The sequence below is a fragment of the Sitodiplosis mosellana genome, unplaced genomic scaffold (assembly GCF_009176505.1).
Source record: "Sitodiplosis mosellana isolate CC-2019 unplaced genomic scaffold, AAFC_SMos_1.0 Smas_scaffold_5, whole genome shotgun sequence".
NCBI classification, from domain to species: Eukaryota; Metazoa; Arthropoda; class Insecta; order Diptera; family Cecidomyiidae; genus Sitodiplosis; species Sitodiplosis mosellana.
The window spans coordinates 1,058,433-1,083,148 of NW_022595248.1; the positions used below are offsets into that span (position 1 = coordinate 1,058,433).

Below are 24,716 nucleotides of genomic sequence, written 5' to 3' on the forward strand. Positions count from 1 at the left end.
ACACACACACACACACACACACACACACACACACACACACACACACATTAAAGCCCGAGTTCAACTGATTGACAACATCAAAGAATCATTCGAGGGTATCGAATTGATTATAGCAACAGATAAATCTGCTCTATTTTATTCAGTGTATATGGTGCTGAAAATTTGCTGCGAACATAATGAATAAACATTGTTTGTTGTGCACAAAACAGTACAATGGTAACGTTTTTCAAATACAAGGCAGCTGTGTGCCAGGCGATTTTTAATGGTTTGTGAAATGCTCAACCCCAGACAATGGCACCGATGACATTTTTACTCTCTGTACCTCTCCTATCTCTCGCTCTCTTCAACCGTTTCTCTTTCTCTTGGCAGTAAAAAATGTGTTCCACCATGGAAATGTGTTCGATATCTCTCACTCTCCGTGTGACGCTCAAGCTGAACAACGCGTAGGTATTAAAGGTAATCCATTATTTTTCACTATAATTCCGTTTTCCTGCTATATAATTGCGAAAAATGTGGCACTGGCGTATATTATTATTTATTTGGTTACATAATGGCCGTGCGGACGTGCTAATTCAGTCGTACGTGTGTGAGTGTGTGGCAGTGCCAAACAATAAGAGCATTCATACCGAACTTGATGCATTGAATGAATGTTGAATATTACCTCGTCGGTCGCACATAAATTATGCTTCAATTGAACTTTGCATGAATTATACACCAATTTTTTTTTCTCTCTCTCTTTCGCTCCTTGTTTCAATTTTTCTGCTCTCTCCTTTTGTCTCACTTTTCATAGCTTGTGGCGAGAAAAAAAAACTCAATTTGCTAATGCCGTAAATCGATGAATATTTATCTATTCTGCTGTATGCTCTTGTTTTTTTTGGCTAAGGTGTACTTATTCAACGTCACAGCAGCAGCGCACACTGTTTCATTTTCAGCACATAATTTTCATCGTTTGTTGAATGAAATGCAATATGAAACGATCATCATAAATCATCTAAACGTCTATATGGTATGCGAAGCTGCGAGATTTGTTCTTTGTGTCCAAAAGTGGGAATCAAATTGAGGTCGTAAAACGATTCGCATGAATCACAAACCGTGCACTCGTTGAAATGGAAGGGTTCATTTATTGTTTTCCATAAGCAAAACTTGCAAAGATTTTTGTTTTGTTTTCATGCCGTTTGGTTACATAGTTGATTTGATTTGCATTTGATTGGCCCTCATTTTATGACTTCAATTAAAATTAATGAATTATTTATAGTTGTACTGAGTGCAAAATTTAATAATTTTTTTTTTTATGAAATAATTGTGTTGATCATACGCTTTCCCTTTTTTTCGACTAATCAGTCACTTTCATCTAACTCAGTCAATAACGCTGAGCGTATGCCATTGTTTACGTTAAACACAATTTGAAAAACCCGCAGTTCTTTTTTGATGGCATAATCAAACGGATCCGTTTCTTTTCCTCTTTTTACCAAAACCATTCCGTTTCCATTAGATTCGATGTACAGAACCGACACTTTGAAGATTAATGGCATTGAATTCCCGACGAAATAAAAACAAAACAACAACAAAACTATGGAAATATGTGAGATATTAATACGAAAGAAAAAGTGTCATGCATTTCAAACGATTGTTTACTTATTCATTATCTATGAGAAATATGTTTAATCCACCCGGGGCATTTTGATAAATATTAGAATAATAATTGGAAAAATGCTGCCAAACAAACGATTCTCATTCATTTTCGTTTGGATTTCGGTTGACAGGAAAGAAGGAAATGTCCATTACATCGCTTGAATTTTCAAAATTGCTTTGGATTGCGTGTGTCTCTCTTCAGTGTGAGAAATGAAAAGTTTTTCGGCTAACCGAGTGGGAAAAAAAACACATTATTTCGGTTGCCTTCTAAGAATGGAAACTACCGAATTATCAACTCGTTCATATGCTTTTTCCTTCGCTTGTTTGCTGTGATTAATTCACTTTTTTTTTATACACACCACATCACTTTCCATAGCTCTGTGTCTGAGCTATCAAAAACCATGTTTTACATATCGTTTTGTCAGTGAACTGTTTGTGTATGCCGACTTGCACAGAATTATTATGAGGCTTTGTTCTTCTTTCGTTTCTATCATTTTTCTTTTCATACTTCTCTGCCTCTCTCTCTCTCTCTCTCTCTCTTCAGAGATTCTTCTGCGTTTCTCTCCTCCTTATGCTTGAAGATGAGTGACTCTTTCGTCTCTCTCATTTCGGTTCATCTCTGAGCATTTTTCGGTCGTGTTTGTGTCCGCACTGTGCGTCGTCGTTCACACCAACGGCTTACATACAGCTCGGGATTTGTTACAAAGTTAGTCGTAGCTGCTGTTAATTTTGTTGTTTTGAATGCCTCGAGCATGATTCACATGACAGATTTTTAAGGCGAAACAACAAAAGCACCATGTTATTCTGTTTTTTTTCTCTCTCTCTCTCTCTCTCTCTCTCTCTCTCTTGTCTGTGTGTATCAATTCACTGTAAAAACAACACCATTTTCGACTTCTGATCACACTACGCATCAGAAAAATATCGTATTCATTCGTTTAAATGAGCCTTCAAGTCGTTTCTGAGATGTTTTTTTTTGGTGTTTGAGTAATATTATGGGCGAAGAGGGTTTCTCTTGCAAATTAGTCTACTGAAAAAAAAAACATGAAAATCGTCCGAAATTCTTTGTTGACACATACAGTCAAGGCCAAATGGCTGATACGTCAAACAGAGACCAAATGCAGCAGCAAACCGAATTAGAATAGACGGAGAGAAAAAGAAATCGTACCGAACTACATGCAAACATCTTTACATTCGACTGTATGCGTTGTGATTTCATTGGAAGAAGAGAGCGCACGTTCGTTCGATGAAATTTGTTGGTGTAGGTTAAAGGTGCTGTGCACACACTTAATATTCGCATGCCATTGCAAAACTCATCACAAACAAACGAACGAAATTTACATTTTTCTCGTTTCGTCGGTTGCTTATTGAGCACGATTCGGTTTTTTTTGCTTCACTACCACAATCATCTGCATGAATCAATTAAAATGCGATGGGAAATGTAACGATAAATCAATTCACATTGAAATTGATGGGTTTTGTACAGTTCCGCACACGAATTGTATGCATTTTTCGGTTTGTTTGTGGCGTAATTATCGTGAATGCCATCCGAAATTGCTTTGATTGCATCTCGACTTGATTTTTATCTCTCAGTGGCAATTAATCAATGCAAAAAATGAGCTCATCACATTTGATGGTCATAGGAAGAGATAGAAATGAAAATGTCACGTTGTATGCGACCGCATCGTTAGCTCATTCACTCAACAGTCGGACTGTTAAGCACGCGACGATGCATTGTTATTTGGTATTCGAACCATATTTAATAGGCCACAAAGAGACCGATACAAATCATCAGTCGCTTACCGTACATGATTTCCATCGCAAACTGTGAGTTTGTGTTTGTGTTGAGCGCCGGCCAAATGATTGTGCAAAACAAACGACCGACATGAAGACGATGACAGCACAACTCAAACGGAACGACGAATCAATTTACGAACATGCAACAACAACAATAACAAACATACACGGAAATTGTCTTCGGAGAGTGTCAACTGAGTGTGTGACAATCGGCAGAATTTGCATTTTGATCATAAACGGAGTTGTGTCAGTTCGATAGATTCGACGCATTCATTAAAAAAAGGTCAATTTATAACATTGGTTAGAAATTCAAAGAGCATCGAACAATTTCGTTTGATTTCATGACTCTGCCAGTGCTTTTGCTTACATAAGTTCACTTTTTGGGCAATTGATTTGAATATTTTCCATTGAACGATTTTATCTCGACACACTCTTTCGCTATCTTCATCAAAATGTCTCTTTATCTCACTTGTCTTGCTGTGTTTTTCGGTTTGTTTTTGCTTTGAGTCTTTCTCTGTCTCTCTCTCTCTCTGTGTGTTTTTCCCTCTCGCATGCCCAATCGCAATAAAAGGAAATGTCAGAACATACGAAGGCCATGGAAGAAAGTGCGAAAGAAAAAACAAAACAAGAAGCAAACGACTGAATTCAATTTGGGTTTTGTTTCACGAAACATATGTTATGCATATCATGTCTCATCGCGTTGCGCATAAAACTCCGAAATTCGTATTCCGATTGGCTACAAGAACGTGCATGCTCAATCCGAATTAGTTCTGTAATATAAACATTGGCATTCGGATGCATTTAATTTTAGACTGTTTCCGTCTAAAAATATACATTTTCTGTATGGTGTATGCACACAAAATGTGCGTTGCTGCTTGAATTGATATGTGTTTGCTTGGAGATTTCAGAGAATGCGAAAGAGAGAGAGAGAGAGAGAGAGAGAGAGAGAGAGAGAGAAAGAGAGAGAGCACAATCACAGCTTAAAGGCACAACCAATGTGGAATAGCTAGAATTTTACACATTTTCCAATGTCATTGTTGAATCATTTCAGCATTTTACGAAACTGTAAACTAAACACAAGCATCTATTTATTGTCTTAGTCGATTCGGCGGCAATGGCAATGCCAGGATTTGATTTGAATTTATTTCGATTGGAATTTATTTGTGTGTGCTCTGTGCTGTCTCAATTTCTCTCGGTGTCGTTCTCAACGCACAACGACCGGCATTTCCATGCGATTTTTGGCAGAGCAATGCGAGAACTCAAGTATGCAAAAAGAATTAAATAAAATATCCACACTTGCGACACACAACAGAAAAAAAAAACAAACAAACACTGAAAATGCACTGAGTCTTCTTCTGAGTGCAGAATTGAACAAGCGACGATGATACCATTTAAATTTCGAGCACTTGCATCGAATATGTTCGCCAAAAACTCAGCACAAAACAATGGCACTGCAACAAAAACCGTAAACTTGAATTTATTTTATTCACGTGCAACGAATGAATGATAACAAATGCCGAGACACCGCCCGAGAATGAGAAGCACACAGCAAAACATACACACATACCATTAGTTGCATTTGAAAGTGCCAAAACCGACAAAGACACAAACACAATAGAGCAAAAATGTCGCACATCGTTACGATATCTTTGTTTGTGGTGGTGCCACTTCTGGTATTATTCTTTTTGTTGGCGTCGATGTTTTCCGAATACGGAAGACTATTTTATCGACGGTGATAATTTAATCAAACGAAACATTATCACAAATTCGGCTATTATGCACTTTTTGACAATGAAACCGTGTTTCAATTTAATCAGATTAACATTTCAATTTAGATACGACTCAAAAATCACTTTCGAAAGAATAACATTACACTTTGAACACGAACTTCGTCGAAAATGGAATGTCATTTTTTTTTCGTTGAGTTGATATGCAGAATTTGAACCCTCACGCATTTGTCAGATTGGTTTGAATTTCCGTTTTTAAATGATTGAATGACGTTTGATTTTGACGCAAACATTTTGTTTTGACACGCATATTTTTTCGAAATAATATAAACATCAACCAAAAAATGGCTAGTGAAGAGAATCGTGGTTTTGCTTTGAATCGATCGAAAAAGGTAAACATTTTTCCAAGATGTAATCAGTGATCGGCTTTTGAAAAGAGGAAACAAATGCATTTACAATCGGATCAATGATGAAATCTACGGATTTGCTTCTGTTTTACAGGCGAAGCTGGACAGCTTTGAAACGCTCATGCAATCGATTGAACGTGGCGATATTGATGCGGTAAAGGTGATACTAGTCGATGTTTGTTTGGCCGACAAAGTGAATGAGGTACGTTTTAATTTTTCGAAGATTTTTTTACCTCCAGATTTTTATACTCTTCCAAACGGATTGGATTTACGGATTCTTTTGTGTGTTTTTGTTCTATATTTCAGCTAGGCGAGTCTCCTTTGCACATTGCCGTCAAGAAAAACGATTTGGAGATGGTCAAGTGCTTGCTTACTGTTTGCCCAATGATTATCAACAACAGAACAAAAGCACATCGGTAATTTCGTTCTTTTTTCACTTTATTTTGGTTTTTTTGTGGAGTATAGCGTCGCTTGAAGAGCTACATTCTGCGTGACATTGTTCTGTTTTATTGACTTTTTTTTCAATTTGTGTATTGAACGCAGGTCAGCGTTGCACATGGCAGTGGTGAACAATTCCGAGGAAATTGTTAAATTTCTGATTGATCGTGGCGCATCGCTGGAAAACCTGGATATCGTAATTGAATGTTATTCGTCGATTCTTTCGCTTGATACATAAATGATAACGGACTTTATCTAAACAAATAAGTGATGTTTTTCGTTTTAGATGAAAAGAACGCCACTTTTCAACGCGGTCGCTGAGGGTCATGCGAATCTTGTCAAGCTGTTGCTGGATAAGGGCGCTGATTCAAGTGTCGTTGATAAGAATGGATACGGCATGATGTTATGCACCGATTCCGATGTCATTTCTGACATGCTGTGCGAGTATAGAGACAAAGCCATCGAACGGACTTTTAATGAAAATTTGACCGCTTTCATACAGTCAAACCGTGAGCAATTTGACAGATAAAATTCGATTTACATGACATTGACTTCAATAACACTCTGATTGGCTCATATTGATTTGACGAATTTTTCTTTTGACTTCATTGCAGTGGTATCGAATGAACCGAAACCTTCGACTTCGTCTGCCAACCGACCAGAAGTTGAGAGACGCAACGGCGTGCCTAAACGGTGTGCGATGAGCAACGACAATACATCTGACGTACTCGAATCGTTTGCTTTGGAGCCGACAACGATCATCGTTCGAGGTGTTGACTCGCATCCTTCAACGAATCGACTTCCGTTCCGTCAAAAAATGCCAAAGTAACGAACAATTTGCAATCTGAAAACAATATCAAATCCATAATCACATTGCATTTTTTTTTAGACTTGTCGCGGCACCAGTGTCATTGTTGCGCGTAAATAAAGTATACAGAATGATTTGCAATTAATCAAAGATTTGTTCAATATTTTTATGTGCACACCTTTCAGGCTGACACCGTTTCAACTGAACGGGCGAACAGCTCAAGTGGGAATGGTGCTGATGCTTTGTTCACGAAACTCCTGGGCCTACAGGCAGAGAAGCATCGGCTCGAAGCGGAAAAGCTTCGGATTCAGAAGGAAAGTATCAGGAATCAGGCGCAAATTGATCTCCTGATGGACATTTTACAACAACAACAACCAGCGAACGATTCTTAAAAACTCAAATGCCAATGTTTTTGACATGAATTGATTTTTAGCACTACATGAAATGTAGAGCTACTAATCTGCTTTTTTTCTAGATACTTTTTGAGTGTTGAAACGAATTATGGTGAATTTAAATTTTATGCTCATATTATTTATTTAATTTAAACCAAAGGCAGTATATTTCAAAAAAGAAATAAAACCAAGAGCTTGTAATTCATTTTGCAAATAAATATATTATTTCAAAGTTACTTTGATGAAATACTTTTCATGTAGTGCGCCAAAAAATAGTTTGTTGTGAAACAACAAAATAGATTAAATAACTAAAAGAGCGAAGCTCTGCGGTCTTGTTTTTTTGTGCTTCTTCTGAGTTAAATTGAATTAGGTGTTATCTTTTTTTAAGAATTGCCACATGAACCAAAAGTTTTTCTTCTATATATTTTCTTAAGATTTTTTCACTGATTGAACTAAAGAAAAAAAACATGAATTTTCTTATTGAAATCGAGCGGTTTTTTTGGTTACTTTCTTATCTAATATAAATAAATCATCGGCTTGACATCGTATCAATGAAGAATGGTCATTCATGCAATGCCAGTTCATATGTTCATATTGAAACACTTACACATTGTTGGTGTTTTTTTTTCTTTGGTTCAACTGTTGACTCGTACTTATCATACTCTCATTTCCTTCGCTAAGCATAAGTCAATTTGTAAGTGTATGATTTTCTTCGAAAATCCCATTGAGAGTGAATGAAAAATGTGGAAGGGCATGGGCAATAAACGGTAGAACGTGACATTTGTTGCAAAGATTTATGGGCATTAAAAAGAGGCATTTTGAGATGGTTTGGTCTGGCGTCACATTGCAAAAAAGCAACCGAAGAAAAGTCAAAGCAAAAATTTCGGTGATTGTCATGTTTGTCCCCTTTTCTTCGTACATATTCGTATGAATGGGACAAAAACATGAATATCGATTATTCAACATTTTCTTGCCTTGGCATTGATGCACACTCACTCACACACAAACATGTTGTTTGTTCGGTTCTGCATACAATGTAATCAGAAGCATATGGTTGGTTCATTTTTTTTTCTTCATATTTTTCAGTTTCTTTGGAAAGAGCATAATTCACGAAAAAAGCAATATCGCTCGCATTTTGTGATTTATGTAGAACATGCACAGAAAACACCACACACACACACACACACACTTTCGGTTGCGAGGAAACGAATGGAGGAGAGAAAGTAGGAAAAGAAGGGAAGAATAATCAGATATGAGTTTTGAGTACATTAGAATCCGAGATAGACGACGACTCGCATTCGAATTGGATTGCATTTTAGAGAGTTTTGGGTCGTGATAAACTATAATTTTCACTTTATCATACATTTATTTTTATGACATGGGCGTTTTTTTTCGGTGCCATATGCACTATCGTGTGCCAAAGAGCATTTCAACGCTTGTGCTTCCTTACCTTTTCATGCATCAGAAAACCTATATTGTTCATATTTTATTTATGAATTTTCATAAGTGCATCACGCATCGCAGAGTGAGTGAGTGTGTGTGTTTGTCGATATTGCGTTCGAGTCGATTTAAACCAACTGCTGTTGGGATGATGACGATGCCCATTTCTATTCATAGTTCAATTGAATTTTCCCAAAACGGAAATACTTTTTAACTCAAATTAAACGAGCCAAACACACTCGCTTTTCATCCTAAGTAAACTCATGCATAACGAATTGGATTTTTAAATTTAGAATCGGGGTTCGTTTACCCTGAAACAGAGAATGAAACAACAACACCTTTGCTTTACTTACTAACGAAACCGTTTTGTATAACACGCGAGAGAAACGAATACAAAATTCATACAAAAAAAAAAAATATTTGCAATTTTGAGAATATCATTCAAAAATCGCTTCGAGTCGACAGTTGACACTGCATCGCTACACAGACAATGGCAGTAAATGATGACGAACAGAAGAAAAAAATCGCTATTGAAATGCAAACAACAGCATTTTTGGTGCGCGCATCGAGCGTGCAACACAAAAAAACCAGTCGAATTATTTAAAATTGTAATAATATTATTAACTTAAGCTGAAATTTTTTTTAAACTACACGAACATTCGTCCCGTTGATGTCAATCATTCCGATTTGCCATTCATCTCTCACTCGGATGATTGTTGAAAAAAAAAAATTATTTCGTTGTCGTATATCATTTTTCTAGCCGTGTTTTTTTCTCTGTTCCATACGTTGTACGAATATGAGTGAGTTTGTTGAATAACAAAAGGAATAATTAAATCGTTGCATTGTGCAAACATATTGATTACGGCTTTGTTAGCATTTGCAAAATTGAAATGTGATACTGTTTTTGCCAGTTTGGAGTGCAATCAATTGCAAAGCACGTCATTTTGTATAATCAGCGAAACCAAACATACTGTCAAATCGGTGTAATTCAAACGTAAACGAGTTTACATTGAATAATCACATTTAATGAATGAATTCTCCAGAGAGTGGTACGCAGGCGGGAATTCAATGGATTTGTTGTGTGTTGTGTTGTGCTCTGCACATTACAATACAATGGAACTAAACGAGGGTAGTTTCTGTTGATACTTTGATCTCTTGTGCCAAACAAAACGGTCTTCTTAAGACTCTTAAATCTCAACATGTGTGATTCACACGGCTGTTCATCGAAACCCCAAATATATATATATATATGTGGACCAAGCTCATTAATTATTACTTCTGCACAAACAATCACAATCATAACACCGGTAGTGGAAATTTATTGAGATTTCCTTTTCGATTGCATGCTCAGTGAGTTGAAACCTAAGCGGATTTCAACCAAGAAGAGTCTTTAGACATTTCGATCATGTAATCTAATCCGTACGCTGATTATTTATTATCGCAAACAGTTTTCGTACTGTTTTCCATGATATTCACGCTCAAACTCACTCACTCATTCACTCACCTCAACTCGCAGCCCGGCAATTCAAGTGAGAGTTCAAAAAACCAATTAACGCCGTACAACTAATAAAACGCAGTACGCAAAATGCGAAAAAACCTTGAACAACCGAAAAATCTAGCTTGAAACATGATAGATAAAATCAGACACATACCACTTGGGCTTGTGTAATAATCGTCAGAAATCAAGAGCGTTCAAGTGGTTTCGGTTCTGTGATTCTCTCAACGAAACTCACTCATGCTGCACAAAGCTCCTCTGTCTAAATCACAACTATAGCGACCGCTAACATTTCCAAGCCACGAATGATGTGCAAATTTCATAACGTCTTTTTTTGGCACTTTATTCGCAATTTCATAGCGTAAAATGCGAGACAAAAGAGATGGCAGTTATGATGAAGACCAAACAAAATACGGAGAGTGAGAGATAGAAAAAAGTTTTCTGTTTTTTGATGAAAATTGTTCTTTTTTCGTTTGATCGTACAATGTACGACGTACATTAGTTTTGCTTCTGAGTCTGTACGAGTTTGAATTCTGGTTGTGACCTTATTTACTGCAACTTGAATCACACAGACCGTTTTCATGGGGATTTTGATGTGCCCGCATTACGTTATAGGAAAAAAATTGCTGGTTAGCAAAATGAACGAATGAACAGAAAAAAAAAACAATATCGTAGAATTGTTATGTATTTACGTGTGTACGAAAAACATGCTGTGCAAAAGAACAATATTCTATTGCTTTTGTTTGCCATGCCATTCGCCGATAACAATTAAGCAAACACTGGAATATGAACAAACATGAAAAAAACGAGTTCACAGACACCCAACTGGCATAACAAAGTTTTTTGAATCTGTTTGTGAGCCATAGATTGTTGTTTTTTTTTCTCTCCACACAAAATCCACACGAAAGCATATTTTTTGTGTCGTTATTCGGTGTGATGATTTATGTGCGAAGTAAAATGGCTCTATTTTTAGGCAGAAAAAACAAAATTACCAAATTTTTTTTCTCAGATGATCCACTTTGAGTGTGTGTTTACTTCTATGGGCGAATTCTAATTTGTGTGTTCTTCTGCCGCGCGCGTGTTACGCGCATTAAAAGTTTCGTTTTAGATACGTATAAATTTGCACAAGAATGCCGATGGGAAATGAACAATGAATGTGTGAAATCGTGAATTTTTCGGCATAAACTCATTGATTATTTTCCATGTTAGATACAGCGTCTACGAGGTGATTTCCCATGTGCACACTAAATCGTTGCTACCCCGGAAAACACACAATACACTGTGATAACAAGGTGACTATGCTGCCTTTTTCTATACACACACTGATTATATCCGAAATGAAAATCATCACGCGACAACTGGCAAAATGCTTTGCCAGCTTCGCTTTGCTTTGCATAACACATAATTGATTAGAGGCGGAAACAGGAGCCAAATAGCATTTTGTCATCGCTATCGCGTGTCATATACGTTTTTAATATGTTCAAGCATTTGTTCACTGCTTAATTTCAAGATGATTCAATCAGCTTTTTTGCCTTGCATTGTATTCAGATTCACTCAGCGAAAAAAAAAACAAACGCAAAAAAATGGGTACGATTTGATTTTTCGAAATGAGGAGTTATCAACATAATTTTGCACCATTTATGAGATGATTCTCATCATTCAGAGTCTAAGAATTGATCTAATCACAAACACACACGAATTGAATGAACGATAACTAATGCTGGGACACCAACTGAGAAACACACACCATTAATTGCAATTTAAACACATTGAACATTTTGCGTATCGACAAGTATGGAAGTGGTACGCGTGGTATACCTCCGTGTTTGAACAAAGTCATCTTGACATTGTCAGTTTCGGCCATATTTAGTACTGCTTTCAAATCATAACTATAACACACTCACACCGTCAATCAACTTTGACATTTTGCCTAGGGGGAAAGAACTGAGTAAATGAAAATAGAAATATTGTAAATAATCGCATATTCTACCGAGTTTGGATCAATACGCGTCAATGCGTGTCAATGCGCTGAATAACTAGCTGCGGATGCATGCAAATATGGTCAATAAAATGTGCGTATTTGCAACTGTCATTCGTGCTCGCCATGAACGAGACGAAGCAACAGAAGAAAACAACAACAATAACACTACGGAACGCAGTGCAAATGCCTGTGAGTATTTGTCAATGCGTGTCAATAAAATAAATATACCAATAGTTCTTTACCCCTAGCATTTTGTAAGTACTAATTACTTGCAACAATTTTTGGCATAATTGCATCAGCCATTTAACATTGTCATATTGCATCCACGCACTTTAGTTATAATGAATCAGCCGAACAATGGTAGGTATTTTTTTCGAAGCGTTTGTTATCAGTTTTCAGAAAAAAATGTATTTTCAATTGATTCCTAGATTGATTCAATAATGATAAAAACCGGATTATATCCGATTTTTTGTTGCAGAACTATCGTTTTGAAATTTTGATGCGGTGTGTGCGTCGCAATGACCTGAATGGTTTTAAGGCGATTCTAACCAATGAATTGGCTGACAAAGTCGATGATGTGTGTATCTACTGTTTTTTTTTTAATTTCGTGTTTTTTTTTAATTTTTAGTTTATTAAACACAATCATTTTATTATTGATTACTCATGATTTTTTGTGATGAATTACAGCATGGTTTTTCTCCGTTACATGCTGCTGTGCTAGAGGTCAATGATAATATCGTCGAGTACTTGCTCCAGACATGTCCATACATTGTGAACAAAAGAACCAACGATGGCCGGTAATCAAATTTGTTTCTAGTTATTTTCTTCGTGCATTTTTGAGTTTCTTTTCTGTTTTCCGGTATTTTTATGCATATTGTATTTAATGCTTTTTTAAAAATATTTTCAATTCCAGTACAGCGCTATATTTCGCCGTCTTAATCAATTGCAAGGCAATTGCCATTATGCTGATTAACGCTGGAGCATCGATCGAATCACGGGATATAGTAATTTTGTTGTATTTTTCTCTCTAATAAATCATCAGTAAAAAGTGTTATGTTTTTCATTTCAGGTTGACATGGCTCCACTTGAACGATTGGAACCAAGTGTGAATGATACCTATAAACATATTTTGTTTATAAAAATTCACGAATTGCAGATAGAAAAGCGGCGACTCGAAGCCGAAAGTCTTCGACTTCACCATGAAAGCATCAGAATTCAACTGCAGTTGGAAAATTTGCAGATGGAAGAACAATCAAACAGTGATTAGTTTGTCAATATTTTGACATTGATTGTTTTTTTATTGTTAATTTTTGATATCCTTCTGAATATTCTGTTAACTCTTGAAAATTTTCAACATCAATTGAACATTTTTGTTATATTTTTCCTTCTATTGGAATAAAATAATTCGATTCGATAATTTCTTGTTGAAATTGAATGGTCTGCGTGGTTTATCATTTTTGTCTAATGTAAATAAATCATCGGCTTGACATCGAGTCACCAAAAGAATGGTCATTCATGCGATGCCAATTCATATTGAAGTATTCAAGTTTAGATGGTTCAATCGGCGTATTGCATTGTGTTCAGATTCACTGAGCGAAAAGAGCGTAAACAATTGGGTGCGTTTCGCCTTATGGCAATCGAAAACTTTATCAACATAATGCGAATGTTGCACAATTCGTAACATTGAAAGTTGTTTCAGAGTCGAAGAAATGGCAAAATCACATAGCATTGCATCTGACGCGCGCGTTTGAACGTTTCGCATGGTTTCACTCACTCGCTCCTCACATTTCGTTGTGCTACTCAAAGTCTCATATAGTTCAGTATGTTTTGTGCAGACATGTGCAGAAAATGAAAAAAAAAAATGTGGCTCAAAAAGCCTATAGAACAATGATTTGTTGTTCGGCACGTCGGTTAAACCATTTGTTAATGTAGCGGCATTTGTTCAGCATGAAATACGCAGAAAAGAAAATAAAATTGCGAGACACGCGAGTAAAGAGACAGACACTTGAATTACATCACAATAAATCGGAAAAAATGGGAATCGTTGCGTTTGTGGAAGTGCTAATAAATAAAGTGAGCAAAGGAAAAGGGGCAAAAATGTGTGTCCATGTGAAATAAAAATGTGCGCAATATCAAATTGACCGTGATCGAACAACGGTCATGACAAACGATCTCGTCGACAAAATGCCATTGATTGTGTGTGTGTGCCATGCGCTGCGTTTTTTTTTTATTGTTGTTCAGTTTTTGTTTTTCCGAACAAACCGTAGTCGAGTTAGCGGTAAAACGTGTTTTTCAAACGCATGACGAAAAAGCAGATATTGTTTTGGATGGCAGACAAATGAAAGGGGGAAGACAAACAATGGCTTCGATTAAAACTGTTTCATTTCGAGCAACAATAACAGCAGCTACAAAACGAACATGGCACACATGCGACATCCACGTGAATTAAAACACACTCATATTCACTTTGAAAATTTTATTGCGCCCAACGATGATGATGAACACCGAAAAAGAAAATTATGTGATTTATGTTTTTCATTTTGGGCTGCTTAACGTTGCCAAGCTAAAAGAAGCGTGGATTTCCAAAGAGAACGGAATGGAGGCAAGCGGTTTATTCGCTTGTGCCACGGAATGACACATCCAACTTGTGTGCGTGTGTCAGCTGCGAAGCACATTAAAATCTCATTGTGTAAGTGGGCAGCAATGCGTAAAATTATGTCAGCATAAATAATTCTCATTTTCCCTGTTTTTTTTTTTTCTTCTCTGGTGTCGTTTAATTGGGAGTCGAATTTTCAGCACTGAACCAAACATGAACTCATTTCAAAGTTCCATCCAGAACGAATTACTTTTTTTCTAATCAAGTTTTTCATGATTTTTTTTTAAATTCTCAATCAACAAGCGGAAAAAACTGAATTCTATTATGCAATCGATTTTATCGCTCGAACTTTGATTCTATCAACAATAAATTTTTCCGAGATTTTTTTTCTCTCACATTGTTCCAGTTGAACGGAAATTTTGCGTAGGCTTCGCATAAATTACATTGGAAAAAGTGACAACGACGCAACCACAAAATCAGACCGGTCAGCAGCAAATGCACGAAGGGAAAAAAAACAGTAGAACAAAATGTGGCAACGAGTTACAATCAAAAACCAATTTGCAAATTGAATAAGGTTCAAAGGCCTCGCGAGTAGACAAAATGAAGCAATAAAATCGCTAACAAACCAAATTCAATAGCTGAAGCCATCCAAATAATTTTATGCGTCGGTTAGCCCAATAGCATCGCTGTATTGGATACGGTTTGTTTTTGTTATTTTTTTTGGCAATTGGAAATAAACATTTTCCACCACACGCACAATAGAAGCGGAAAAATTTGGCCAAAATTTATTGAATATCCACGCGAGCGTGGATTTGATTCTTTTGGCATTGTCGATAAAATTTGTGATGGTTTTGTTTTTCAATGGTCCATTCGAAATAATAAAGTAGTTGTGGTGAAGCCTAGGATCATTTTTTTTTGCTAGTTTTTATGACAATAACCTTAATCCGACGAAACAATGCGCCCAAAAGAAGGCTTTGTGATCCATTAAAAGCCATTAGATGCGCCGTTCCAAGAAGCATTCACTCCCGCGCGATCAATGCAAATGCCAGTGTGTTTATTCAATTATAATCGTCGTCTTTGTTGTTGTTGTTGCTGTCGTCATCGAACTTCGTTTCTGAGGCAGCATTGCCTTGCTCGGCGTTCTCAAAATTATCAAACTTATTAAATAAACTCGCAAGAAATACTTTTCGCTCTCGAGTAAATTAGGCGAAGTGTCGAGAGAAAAGAGAAACACATTACATCTATATTGTATACACTTTAGATTGCATAAGCAATCACACATTCTGTGCGAAATCGAATTCAATTGAATGTGACCGAACAAAAAAAGAAAACCGAAAAGCGAATGAGCGACAAAATCTCAAATTGCCATTGTGTGACATATAAATGAAAGCGCACACACACAAACCAAATGTGAAAATTTAATTCCAACGAAAATTATATGATGGTATTGTTCCGTCATTCAGCTTTGGTTTTTCTTCCTCTTTTTTTTTTATTCGAATTTCGGAATTGATATCTTGAGTGCTTGACACTCTCACTCAATTCACTTGAATTTTAAACGATTCCAGGGAAATGTAATAGCGACGAATGCGCACGTCAGAGAGCAGAAAAAACGATGGCTTTGTTTTGAAATCCAATTGCACATACACACGCCTTAGTTCACAATCTCTCTTTCTCTCTCTATGTTGATCTCTCTCTCTCTCTCTCTTGCTCGCTCGATGCTCGCTGTATGTGTCTGTGTGTTGCGATTCAGTGGAAAGAACAAATGAAGTCATTTACATTGTGCCTGTGTAGCGTCGAGTGAATTGATGCAAAAATTGAATTGTTTCTGGTGATTTAACATTTGAAACGACGGATTGATTGAGATTTCCGATGCATTGAAAAATATACGTGCTTAATGAAAACGAAAACCAAACCGTGCAATTGAGACGTGAGTGTGCGCAAGCGAACGCTCACCCGCTTCGGACACATTGTGTTACTTAATACAAACAAAACCGCGCTGAATTATGTTCGAATGCAGCGAAAGAAAGATTGCATGCTACAGTTTTTAATTACTCAATCAAATTGCAGCGTTTGTTGGTTTCGGTTTGGTGTTTCTTGTTTTCTCGGTGCTTTTTTTTCTCCATTCGATCTGACTTAATTCTACCGGACAAAGTAATCACTTGGGATTTATTCAGGTCATTGAACACTGTGCAACAGATTAATTAAAATCATTTGCTTGCGTCTATCACATTGTGCTTTACTGTGGTTCTCTGGAGCGTCGCCGCTCATGATTAATGCAATAAGAACGTCTTCTTACGACAACAACGTCGTCGACGACGACCACGTCTTAATTAATTAGAAAACTTTTCGATGCATTCGAACGGAACCTTTTCATTTTAAATTGACCACCAGCTGAAAACTTTCAAGAAATGAAGCCCTGCTTCGATCGAATCCATATAAAAGTGTCGAGAAAACCGTTGGAAGAGACGTCATTGGACAAACGTTCGAACAAAAAATCGGTGGAAAAAAAAAACTCATGAAGACTTGCAATGAAAAGAAATCATTAAAATCAATAAATAAGCAATGGTAGTCGACCGACCGACCGACAAAAAGAGCAGCCATTGAAAATGATGTGACCGATGGTAAAATTATGAACACCGGTTCAATGGGTAAACAATAACAATAATCAACCGTGTCAAAATAGTGTGTTAACGACACTCGTATTAATATCGTATCGATATTAACCAATCCCCTATCATTATGCGATACGTTACACCTCAGCCGAGTTCTAAAGTTGTTGAGCCCATAAAGAAAAAAGCAGAGAAAGTGAAAAACGTTTTTCATTGCAATAAAAATGGTCTCTTCATCGATACCCGCTCATTTAGTTCATCATTGAGAAGAAAAATTGCCTCATTTCTTGGTTTTCTCACAGAATCGCACCACGGCTGAAGATGCTATTCTTACTCTTCACATCGAGCAATTGTACGACATCGATCGTGATGTGAAAAATTGATTACAATAGAAAAAAAATTAGCCATGGTCGATTAGAACAAATGAACACAAAACGCGATTGCAATTACGATCCATGTCGAAAAAAAAGCGGAGCGCATAAGAGCGAGAGAGAGAGAGAGAGAGAGAGAGAGAGAGAGAGAGAGAGAGAGAAGACAATGGGAAAAAGCACAAAACATACCGGCAGACGAATCGGGTATGAGTCTCATACTATGAGATTATCAAGTCTCGAGCACTTTTTTCTCTCCTTTTTTCTCGGTGTTCAGCATGGCAATGGTGAGAGATGTGCTCATCTTCATTTGATTCATGAGAACAACGGCAACGAAAGCGCAAACGGAGAATAATGAGCGAAATGATTGAATGAAATGCACTAACAATAACAATGTTGTTAAAATGCATGGAACAAACATCGAAACAATCTCGTAAAAGAGTTTGAACGTGCGCGCGCGATAGACCGGGATCAACAAAAAGTTCTGTACCCATCGTAGTCGTCACGGCATTCAACTTTGTTCTTATCCATATGAATTCCGAATATGTTTTTGTTTACACACACACACACACGGCGCAACAACTTTCACGACAAGCAAATGAGATAAAAAAGACGTGGTGTCGACGACGACGACGACGACGTCGAAAAATGCATTGCGAGAAAAATGCGCAAAATAAATAATTCTAATGGCTGTGATTCGTTTTCGGCAGACAATGCGATACATTACAGGAATCGTGCTGCATGACAATTGTAATGGATAACTCTGTCGAATGGATGCTCTTTTTTCTACTTCTTCTTCGGTTTTGTTCTGCCTTCATTTTTCCGTTTTTTGTTTTTTTCCTCGTCAGCGACTCTCTCTCTCTCTCTCTCTCTCTCTCTCTCCTTCTCTTGGTCTGACAGAGAGACAGAGTGGCAATTGAGCATTGTAAACAAACCGGACGAGGTACGAAAAAAAGTGTATTCATCACTTAATGCAATTTACTCATGGAGACAGTTGACGGTGTCGTCGTCGTCGCCGTCATCATTGTTGGTGGTGGTGTAGTCGACGCATTAAGACTGAAATTGCGGCCAAGCAAAAAGGAAATTGGCATGAATTTCCAAGCGATTATTGCTTTGATTCTTGAATGGAATTAAAAACAACTTCGACACGGCCAAACAAACAAATCCACCGACTTGAATTTCACAAAGATTTTAAAATGCATACAGCAATTCAAATGGATTGCTCAGCGCGCTCAATTGTTTGCGTTTATTTGAAATATGTGCACACGTTTCGCATCACTTGAAGTGAATTTACTTTGGCAAATGGAAATATGGAAATGTATGCAATGGCATCAATGATGGAAATGGAGAAATATGTGCGCATTTGTGTATGCAAGTTGATTGACTTGCAACGACCATTAGAAATTGAAGAACCATTCACACAGTGGCGGACGGGCGGACGGGCGCACTCACACACACACACATACAAACGCACACAAAACGATCAAATGAACATTAAGAAACATGAAATATACTTGTAACGTCTTTTCCTCGAGTGCATTAATGCGAATAGAAAACATAGAAATGTAAGCACTTTTCCATATCCATATAACCTATTGTGTGTGTAAAATATTCTAAATCCAAGATTTAGTTTCGTCAAGAGTGTTCGCTTTGCCATCGAAGCTGTACAATGTTATCCGGACTTTGAAAATGGATGGAGAAGAAAGTAAATGTTTGTTTGAATTCCGATTCAAAATCGTTGTAGCTCTGGTTTTGACGACCCATCTGATTTGGTTGCTACTTTGAAACATCAAAAAACAAACGCCAAATTTAAATGGAAAAAGCATTTGAACATTGCTGATACACATCATTTGATGGCATTTAAATGAGGCTAGTAAACTATTAAAAGCAGGCATATCTTTGAACTGAATCTAGAATCAGATAATAATTAAAACCACATGGCGACAATTTTATGTGCAAAAAGACAACAGACTCAACGAATTCAAACGCTTTCCCATTTAAATCCCCCTCTATCCATTCAACGGATACAAAATCATTATGTTTCTTATTAACAAATAGCCGCTCTATTATCAAGACGATCTTTTATGCATATCATTTTGATAAATTTGAATAGAATTCTCTCACTCACTCAGGCAATTGAGAACAATATACCAGATTTTAAACCGCTGTGCATCTCAATCCATCGCCAGCCCGGGGAAGCACAATTACCGTATTTCTTTTGTTCATCACACGGAATGATTTACATAAAATCATTTCGAATACACTTAATGTATGTGTGTGTGCGACTGTGCGTATTCTCCCGTTTACCGACACTTGGTCAAACATGCGTGCTGTGTAGCAAATGGCAAAAGAAACACTGGAATTGAATTAAACAACTAAATTGATTGTTTGTTTTCCGCTCGTGTTTTTTTTCGGGTTGCTAATGACGCTGAACAAATTAGCTTCTGAGAGCTCATAATTTAGGCATTCTACATATTCAGCGGACACATCTACTGACTTCTTCTGCCAGCAGATGTCTTGAATTAGCAATTTTGATACAGAAGCGCACCCATTCTTGATGGTGTTTAATGTGTGCAAGAGAGAGAGTCTGTGTGTGTGTGATTTATGTTGCGAATATTATCACGAGCTTCCTGCATCCAACAGAAACTCATTAGAAATTTATGAATGTAAGTGTGAATAATGCGTAAACAAATTGCCCTCACATTATCGACCATTCGCCGGCGAATAGAATGACGATCGTCGGCGAAGAGAATAAAATAACATTTTACCTAAAATGTTCACTATTTTCACTCTAGCTTGTTATTGACCCTTTTTGTTGGCATCCTGTTTACAAATGAACGCACTGCCATCCATTGTTCCACTGTGTTGTGCGTTTCTTCGTCTTTGCTTTTCACATCATCCCATTTATTAATTATGATTATAAATGGCCGTTTACTGCGTTACACACACTCGCTCTACTCATACCATAAAAACACAATTTAAAGCCACAGTCAAGATCCTCTCTTTGTTCGACATAAATCATACGTTTGACTTGCCCTCGTCCACTCTTATACGGCCAATAGACATTGTAATGCCCGGCAACTTGTCCGCTCATTCAAACACACACAAAAAAAAACATAAAAATATTTACGAAACGACCGAAATAAAAGGAAAATGTTGTTGTTGAATTGGCTTCAATTCAGTCTCTTCAATGGCTCAACTATGTTGACGGGCTTGCATCTATGTGAAAATGGGGTATGCATATGAAAGGAAATAAGCAGACAGTTTAATTTTTGTTCATTTGTTTGAATGAGTTTTATCTTCATTTAATCGAAAATCAAATGCAAAGAGGAAAAATGATGAACTGATTGAAATCTCTCTTTACATTCTATGTTTTGGCTCGGATCTTTAGGGTTATGGTATAGTATGTGTGTGTTTTGTTCAACGATTTGGACAGTGTTCAACGATGATATTGCCTTTTGAATAGCTGCATACGCTTGTGTGCATCCAATTTGGAAATTAATAAATGCAGCGGCAACCGCGCGTTCAGATCGATTCGTTGAGATAAAGTTCTTTTGTGTTGTGGTTGTATGCGTGCATGGAATCGAATTAAATTTATAGATGCATAAAAATGCCACAATCACAACGACAACATCGACGATGACGACGACGACGAAGAGGCAAAGTGAACATTTGTTTTTATTACTCAATTTTCGATTGTGTGGCTTTTATGATATGGCCTTGAGGAGTAAACATTGCTTTCGTTGGACTTCGATGCAGCGAGAAAAAAAGAAATATGAACGAATCAACCACATAGCGAAAGAACGGAAAAAAAATTACATATATTTCTCTCTCCCGCGCGTGCATACTCTTGCGCTCGCATTCCAATTGAATTGATTGATTTCATTTTCAATTCTCTACTTTTCGATTTTGTCATGCCAACACAACTATTTGTTCAACCGATTCGATTTCTCGATGCAACGCCGAACGCATTTCTATGGATATGGCCGATGTGATTCAATTGCTTGTAAACATTAATTTGGTATTTTCTCTCTCTTTTGCTCTCTTATGACTGCATTCCTACCCTTCATCATTCAGCTCATCTCGATCCATTTATTTAGAAAAAAATCAAATATTCCAAATTCGGATCGAGGAAAATTAATGAATAAATTATCGTATTGGTCGTTTGGTTTGTAACACTTTCAATGCATTTCGGATTTTCAACTCACGGAATACATCTGATTTGGAATTCGGAATCAGATTGTTATTCGAATTCTATGGAAACTATCGAATTTTTCGATTGTTTGAATAAAACATAATTTCACATTTCGATTTGCTTCCAATAGAAAATAGTTGATGGAGAAATCCACCAATTTTCTTGACTTTCTTGAATAATTGGCTTGTTGCTATTCTTGCAATTCAAATCTCATATTTTCAATTTAGGTAGCAGTCATTTAGAATTGAAATTCATGTTTCGAATGTGGTTTTTTTTTGAAATTTCAACTTTACATTAGGCCATTGTTTTCTTTGGTTAAAAAAAAAAAGTTGTTCGGCTACGGATTCGGTGATTTAGTCCAAATGGATTTTGATGTGTGCATAAAGTTCAAGCAAAATGGCGAGGCGGCAGCGGCCCCAAAAGCAAAGTGGGAAAACGAAGCAGTCAACCGAAGCGACATGTAGCGATTAGAAAACCATGGCAAATGGGCATAAAGAGGAGAACGTGCCTCGGCACTATGTACGTGCTGGATGTCGTAGCCGATTTAAGCCATCAAAATACACAAACATGTTTGAAATCCAAAAATGGCACATTCACTTGCTTCTTCTTCTCTCTCTCTCTCTCTCTCTCTATCTCTCTCTCTCTATCTCTCTCTCTCTCATGCTCTCGTCTTGGAGAGTCCCGTTGATGATGAGTGTTCCCGACAAGAAACCGTCGACAAGAAAACGCAATTATCACCATCATCATCAGATGCGCATACGGTGAATTCTCTCTTGCTATTGTGAAACTTTGCAAGAACATTCATTTTCGAAAAATTTTAAAGTGGCATTATAACTTTGACACCAATTTTTGGGCCATTAAAACCTATCGAAATGTGGTTTCGCGCGCTCACTCGCAACCACGACTCGATGAACACCGGCTAAATTGACGCCGCACATCGATCATGGGCAAATTGTTGAAGGTAGAAACAAAGAAGAAGAAACCAAAAAAAAAAAAAACCGAGGCGAGTGAGGTGGCTTCATCGCAATGGATTATTATTTATTTAGACGTGAAGTGTGAAAATTATCATTTCGCAAAGACGGAAAAAAAGAAAACGAATCGCCCAGATGAAGAACAAATGATGTGGTTTGGCGGGTTTGTAGGGAATGCTCATTCGCTCAAAACTGCTTTGTAGCTCATTTTTCCAGTGAGAGAGAGAGAGATGTTTCTTTTTCTCGTTGAATGCGAATGATGTTCATTCGTTCTACGCCACAATTTCATTCTGTTCCATTCTGTATGATTGCACTAACTAACATGAGAATATAATAATCAACGAGTTTTTCAACTTGAAATCCATCATGCGTAAATAAATGCGTACAACATAATTTCTCAACGAAAAAAAAAGAACGAAACAAAACCGCTCTAAAAACAAAAAGCAAACATACAGCAAATGAGGAGATGTGATAACATGAAACAAATGTGTGTACATTTCCTCTTACCGAACGGAACGTTTCATTTCATCAAAGACATGATGATTGAGCAGAAAAAAAAAACGACGAACAATTTAATCAATTGAATTCGATTGCCAATGGAAAATGGAAACGGTACTATAAACATATGTCTTCAATTGTCTCTCCCTCTCTCGCTCTTTATTTCCATTTCAATTGCGCGAAACTGTGAAGCATACTGGAGTCATACATATGGATTTCGAATCATCTTCAATTATCGCTTTTCATTAAATGCATCTTCGACATTTTAAATACGTTTAATTGATTTCGTAACGAACGAATGGGAAAAATGCAATTTCTCTTGAACGATTTCTTGAGAACGCTATAAATGAAAACACCAACGATAACTGTAACAATGTCGTTGGGAACGAATCGTTTTGTGTACATGGGGTAAACATGTACACGTTCGGCGACAACATTCGAAATAGTTGCATTTCTCACTGTGATCAGAATAGTTGTAGCATTGATATGTGATACATAAATCTGTGTTGTTTACCTGACCGACAGAACGTGGTTAGATGGTTTAATGGTGATAAAAACCGTTTTGCCGTCGACGACAACGCGAGGCGACATTCTGCCGTAATAAATCAATCGCTTCGAATGGTTTTTGTTGCAAATTTCTCTCTTTCTCTCTTTACTTCGCTATCTCTTCCTTCCCGACTTGCTCTTCCTGCCTATCTCATTCGCTCGATTGTGGAAAACTTTGAAACTATCCCATCGCCGAAGGGATCGAACAAAAACAATTGAGCTCAAGTTTATATTACAATCGCCACATAAGTTTTGTGTGTGTTTTTGTCTCTGATTTATGCCATTTTGGCATTTTGTGATCCCTTAAGTTGTTTTTTTTTTCGTTATTTCGATGCCGAAAGTGAAACTGTACTAAGCATTAAAAGCAAATCTTTGGAAAACTTTGACTAAAAGCAAATCTCGGTGTGTGTTGGCCATAGTTGTCGTGAACGGGCTGCTGATTCACATAACCAAAGCCGATGAGCATCTGTGTTGTGCGAGCAAAAACTATGCAACGTAATAAATAGATCTTTATCGATTACATAAAGCAAAATGTTTGGCTTGATATAATGCGCATGTAGAACCCATTCTTTTTCTGGGCTATCTCATCGCTAGATGTGTCATTTGGTAATTACGAGCAGAATACAAACGAACGATCAGCCAACCGACCGACCGGCTGCTACTACTTCTGCTGTTGCTATTGCTGTTCATTTTTTAGTTGGGCGCACGGTTTTGACATATTTAATGCCGTCTTTAAAATTCAAAACCTGTAAATTGTTCATTGGAATGTGTATGTGTGTGTGTGTGTGTGTGTGTGTGTGTGTGTGTGTGTGTGTGTGT

At 37.1% G+C, this 24,716-nt stretch overlaps 2 protein-coding genes across 6 annotated transcripts in view; one reads left to right on the top strand and one right to left on the bottom strand.

Moving 5' to 3' along the window:
* The window catches only part of LOC129566918 (putative uncharacterized protein DDB_G0291608), a 49,645-nt gene that overhangs the window by 17,476 nt on the left and 7,453 nt on the right, over positions 1-24,716 (bottom strand). Inside the window, exons 1-2 of one of the 5 annotated variants that reach the window (XM_055443310.1) lie at positions 4,815-4,998; positions 662-790 (exon numbers count right to left, since the gene is read on the bottom strand). The exons of 2 other annotated variants lie outside the window; for them this stretch is intronic. In XM_055443310.1, coding sequence (XP_055299285.1) covers positions 662-677 — 16 coding nt within the window. In that variant the 5' untranslated portion in view covers positions 678-790; positions 4,815-4,998. Of the gene's footprint in view, positions 1-661; positions 791-1,916; positions 2,058-4,814; positions 4,999-11,125; positions 11,292-24,716 lie in introns of those variants that run through there. 2 more of the 5 variants (XM_055443313.1, XM_055443312.1) reach the window with 2 other exon arrangements.
* On the top strand, positions 5,233-7,271 carry LOC129566930 (ankyrin-3-like). The gene is made up of 8 exons (XM_055443328.1): positions 5,233-5,545; positions 5,655-5,762; positions 5,867-5,976; positions 6,104-6,194; positions 6,285-6,507; positions 6,613-6,823; positions 6,888-6,927; positions 6,992-7,271. The coding sequence occupies exons 1-8, from the start codon at positions 5,498-5,500 to the stop codon at positions 7,196-7,198; spliced, it is 1,038 nt and encodes a 345-aa protein (XP_055299303.1). The 5' UTR covers positions 5,233-5,497; the 3' UTR covers positions 7,199-7,271.

Coding starts and splice junctions, on each gene's coding strand:
- LOC129566930 (XM_055443328.1), top strand. CDS start 5,498: ATGGCTAGTGAAGAGAATCGTGGTTTTGCTTTGAATCGATCGAAAAAG. Junction 6,195..6,284: donor CGCTGGAAAACCTGGATATC/GTAATTGAATGT, acceptor TTTTCGTTTTAG/ATGAAAAGAACGCCACTTTT. Junction 6,928..6,991: donor CATTGTTGCGCGTAAATAAA/GTATACAGAATG, acceptor CACACCTTTCAG/GCTGACACCGTTTCAACTGA.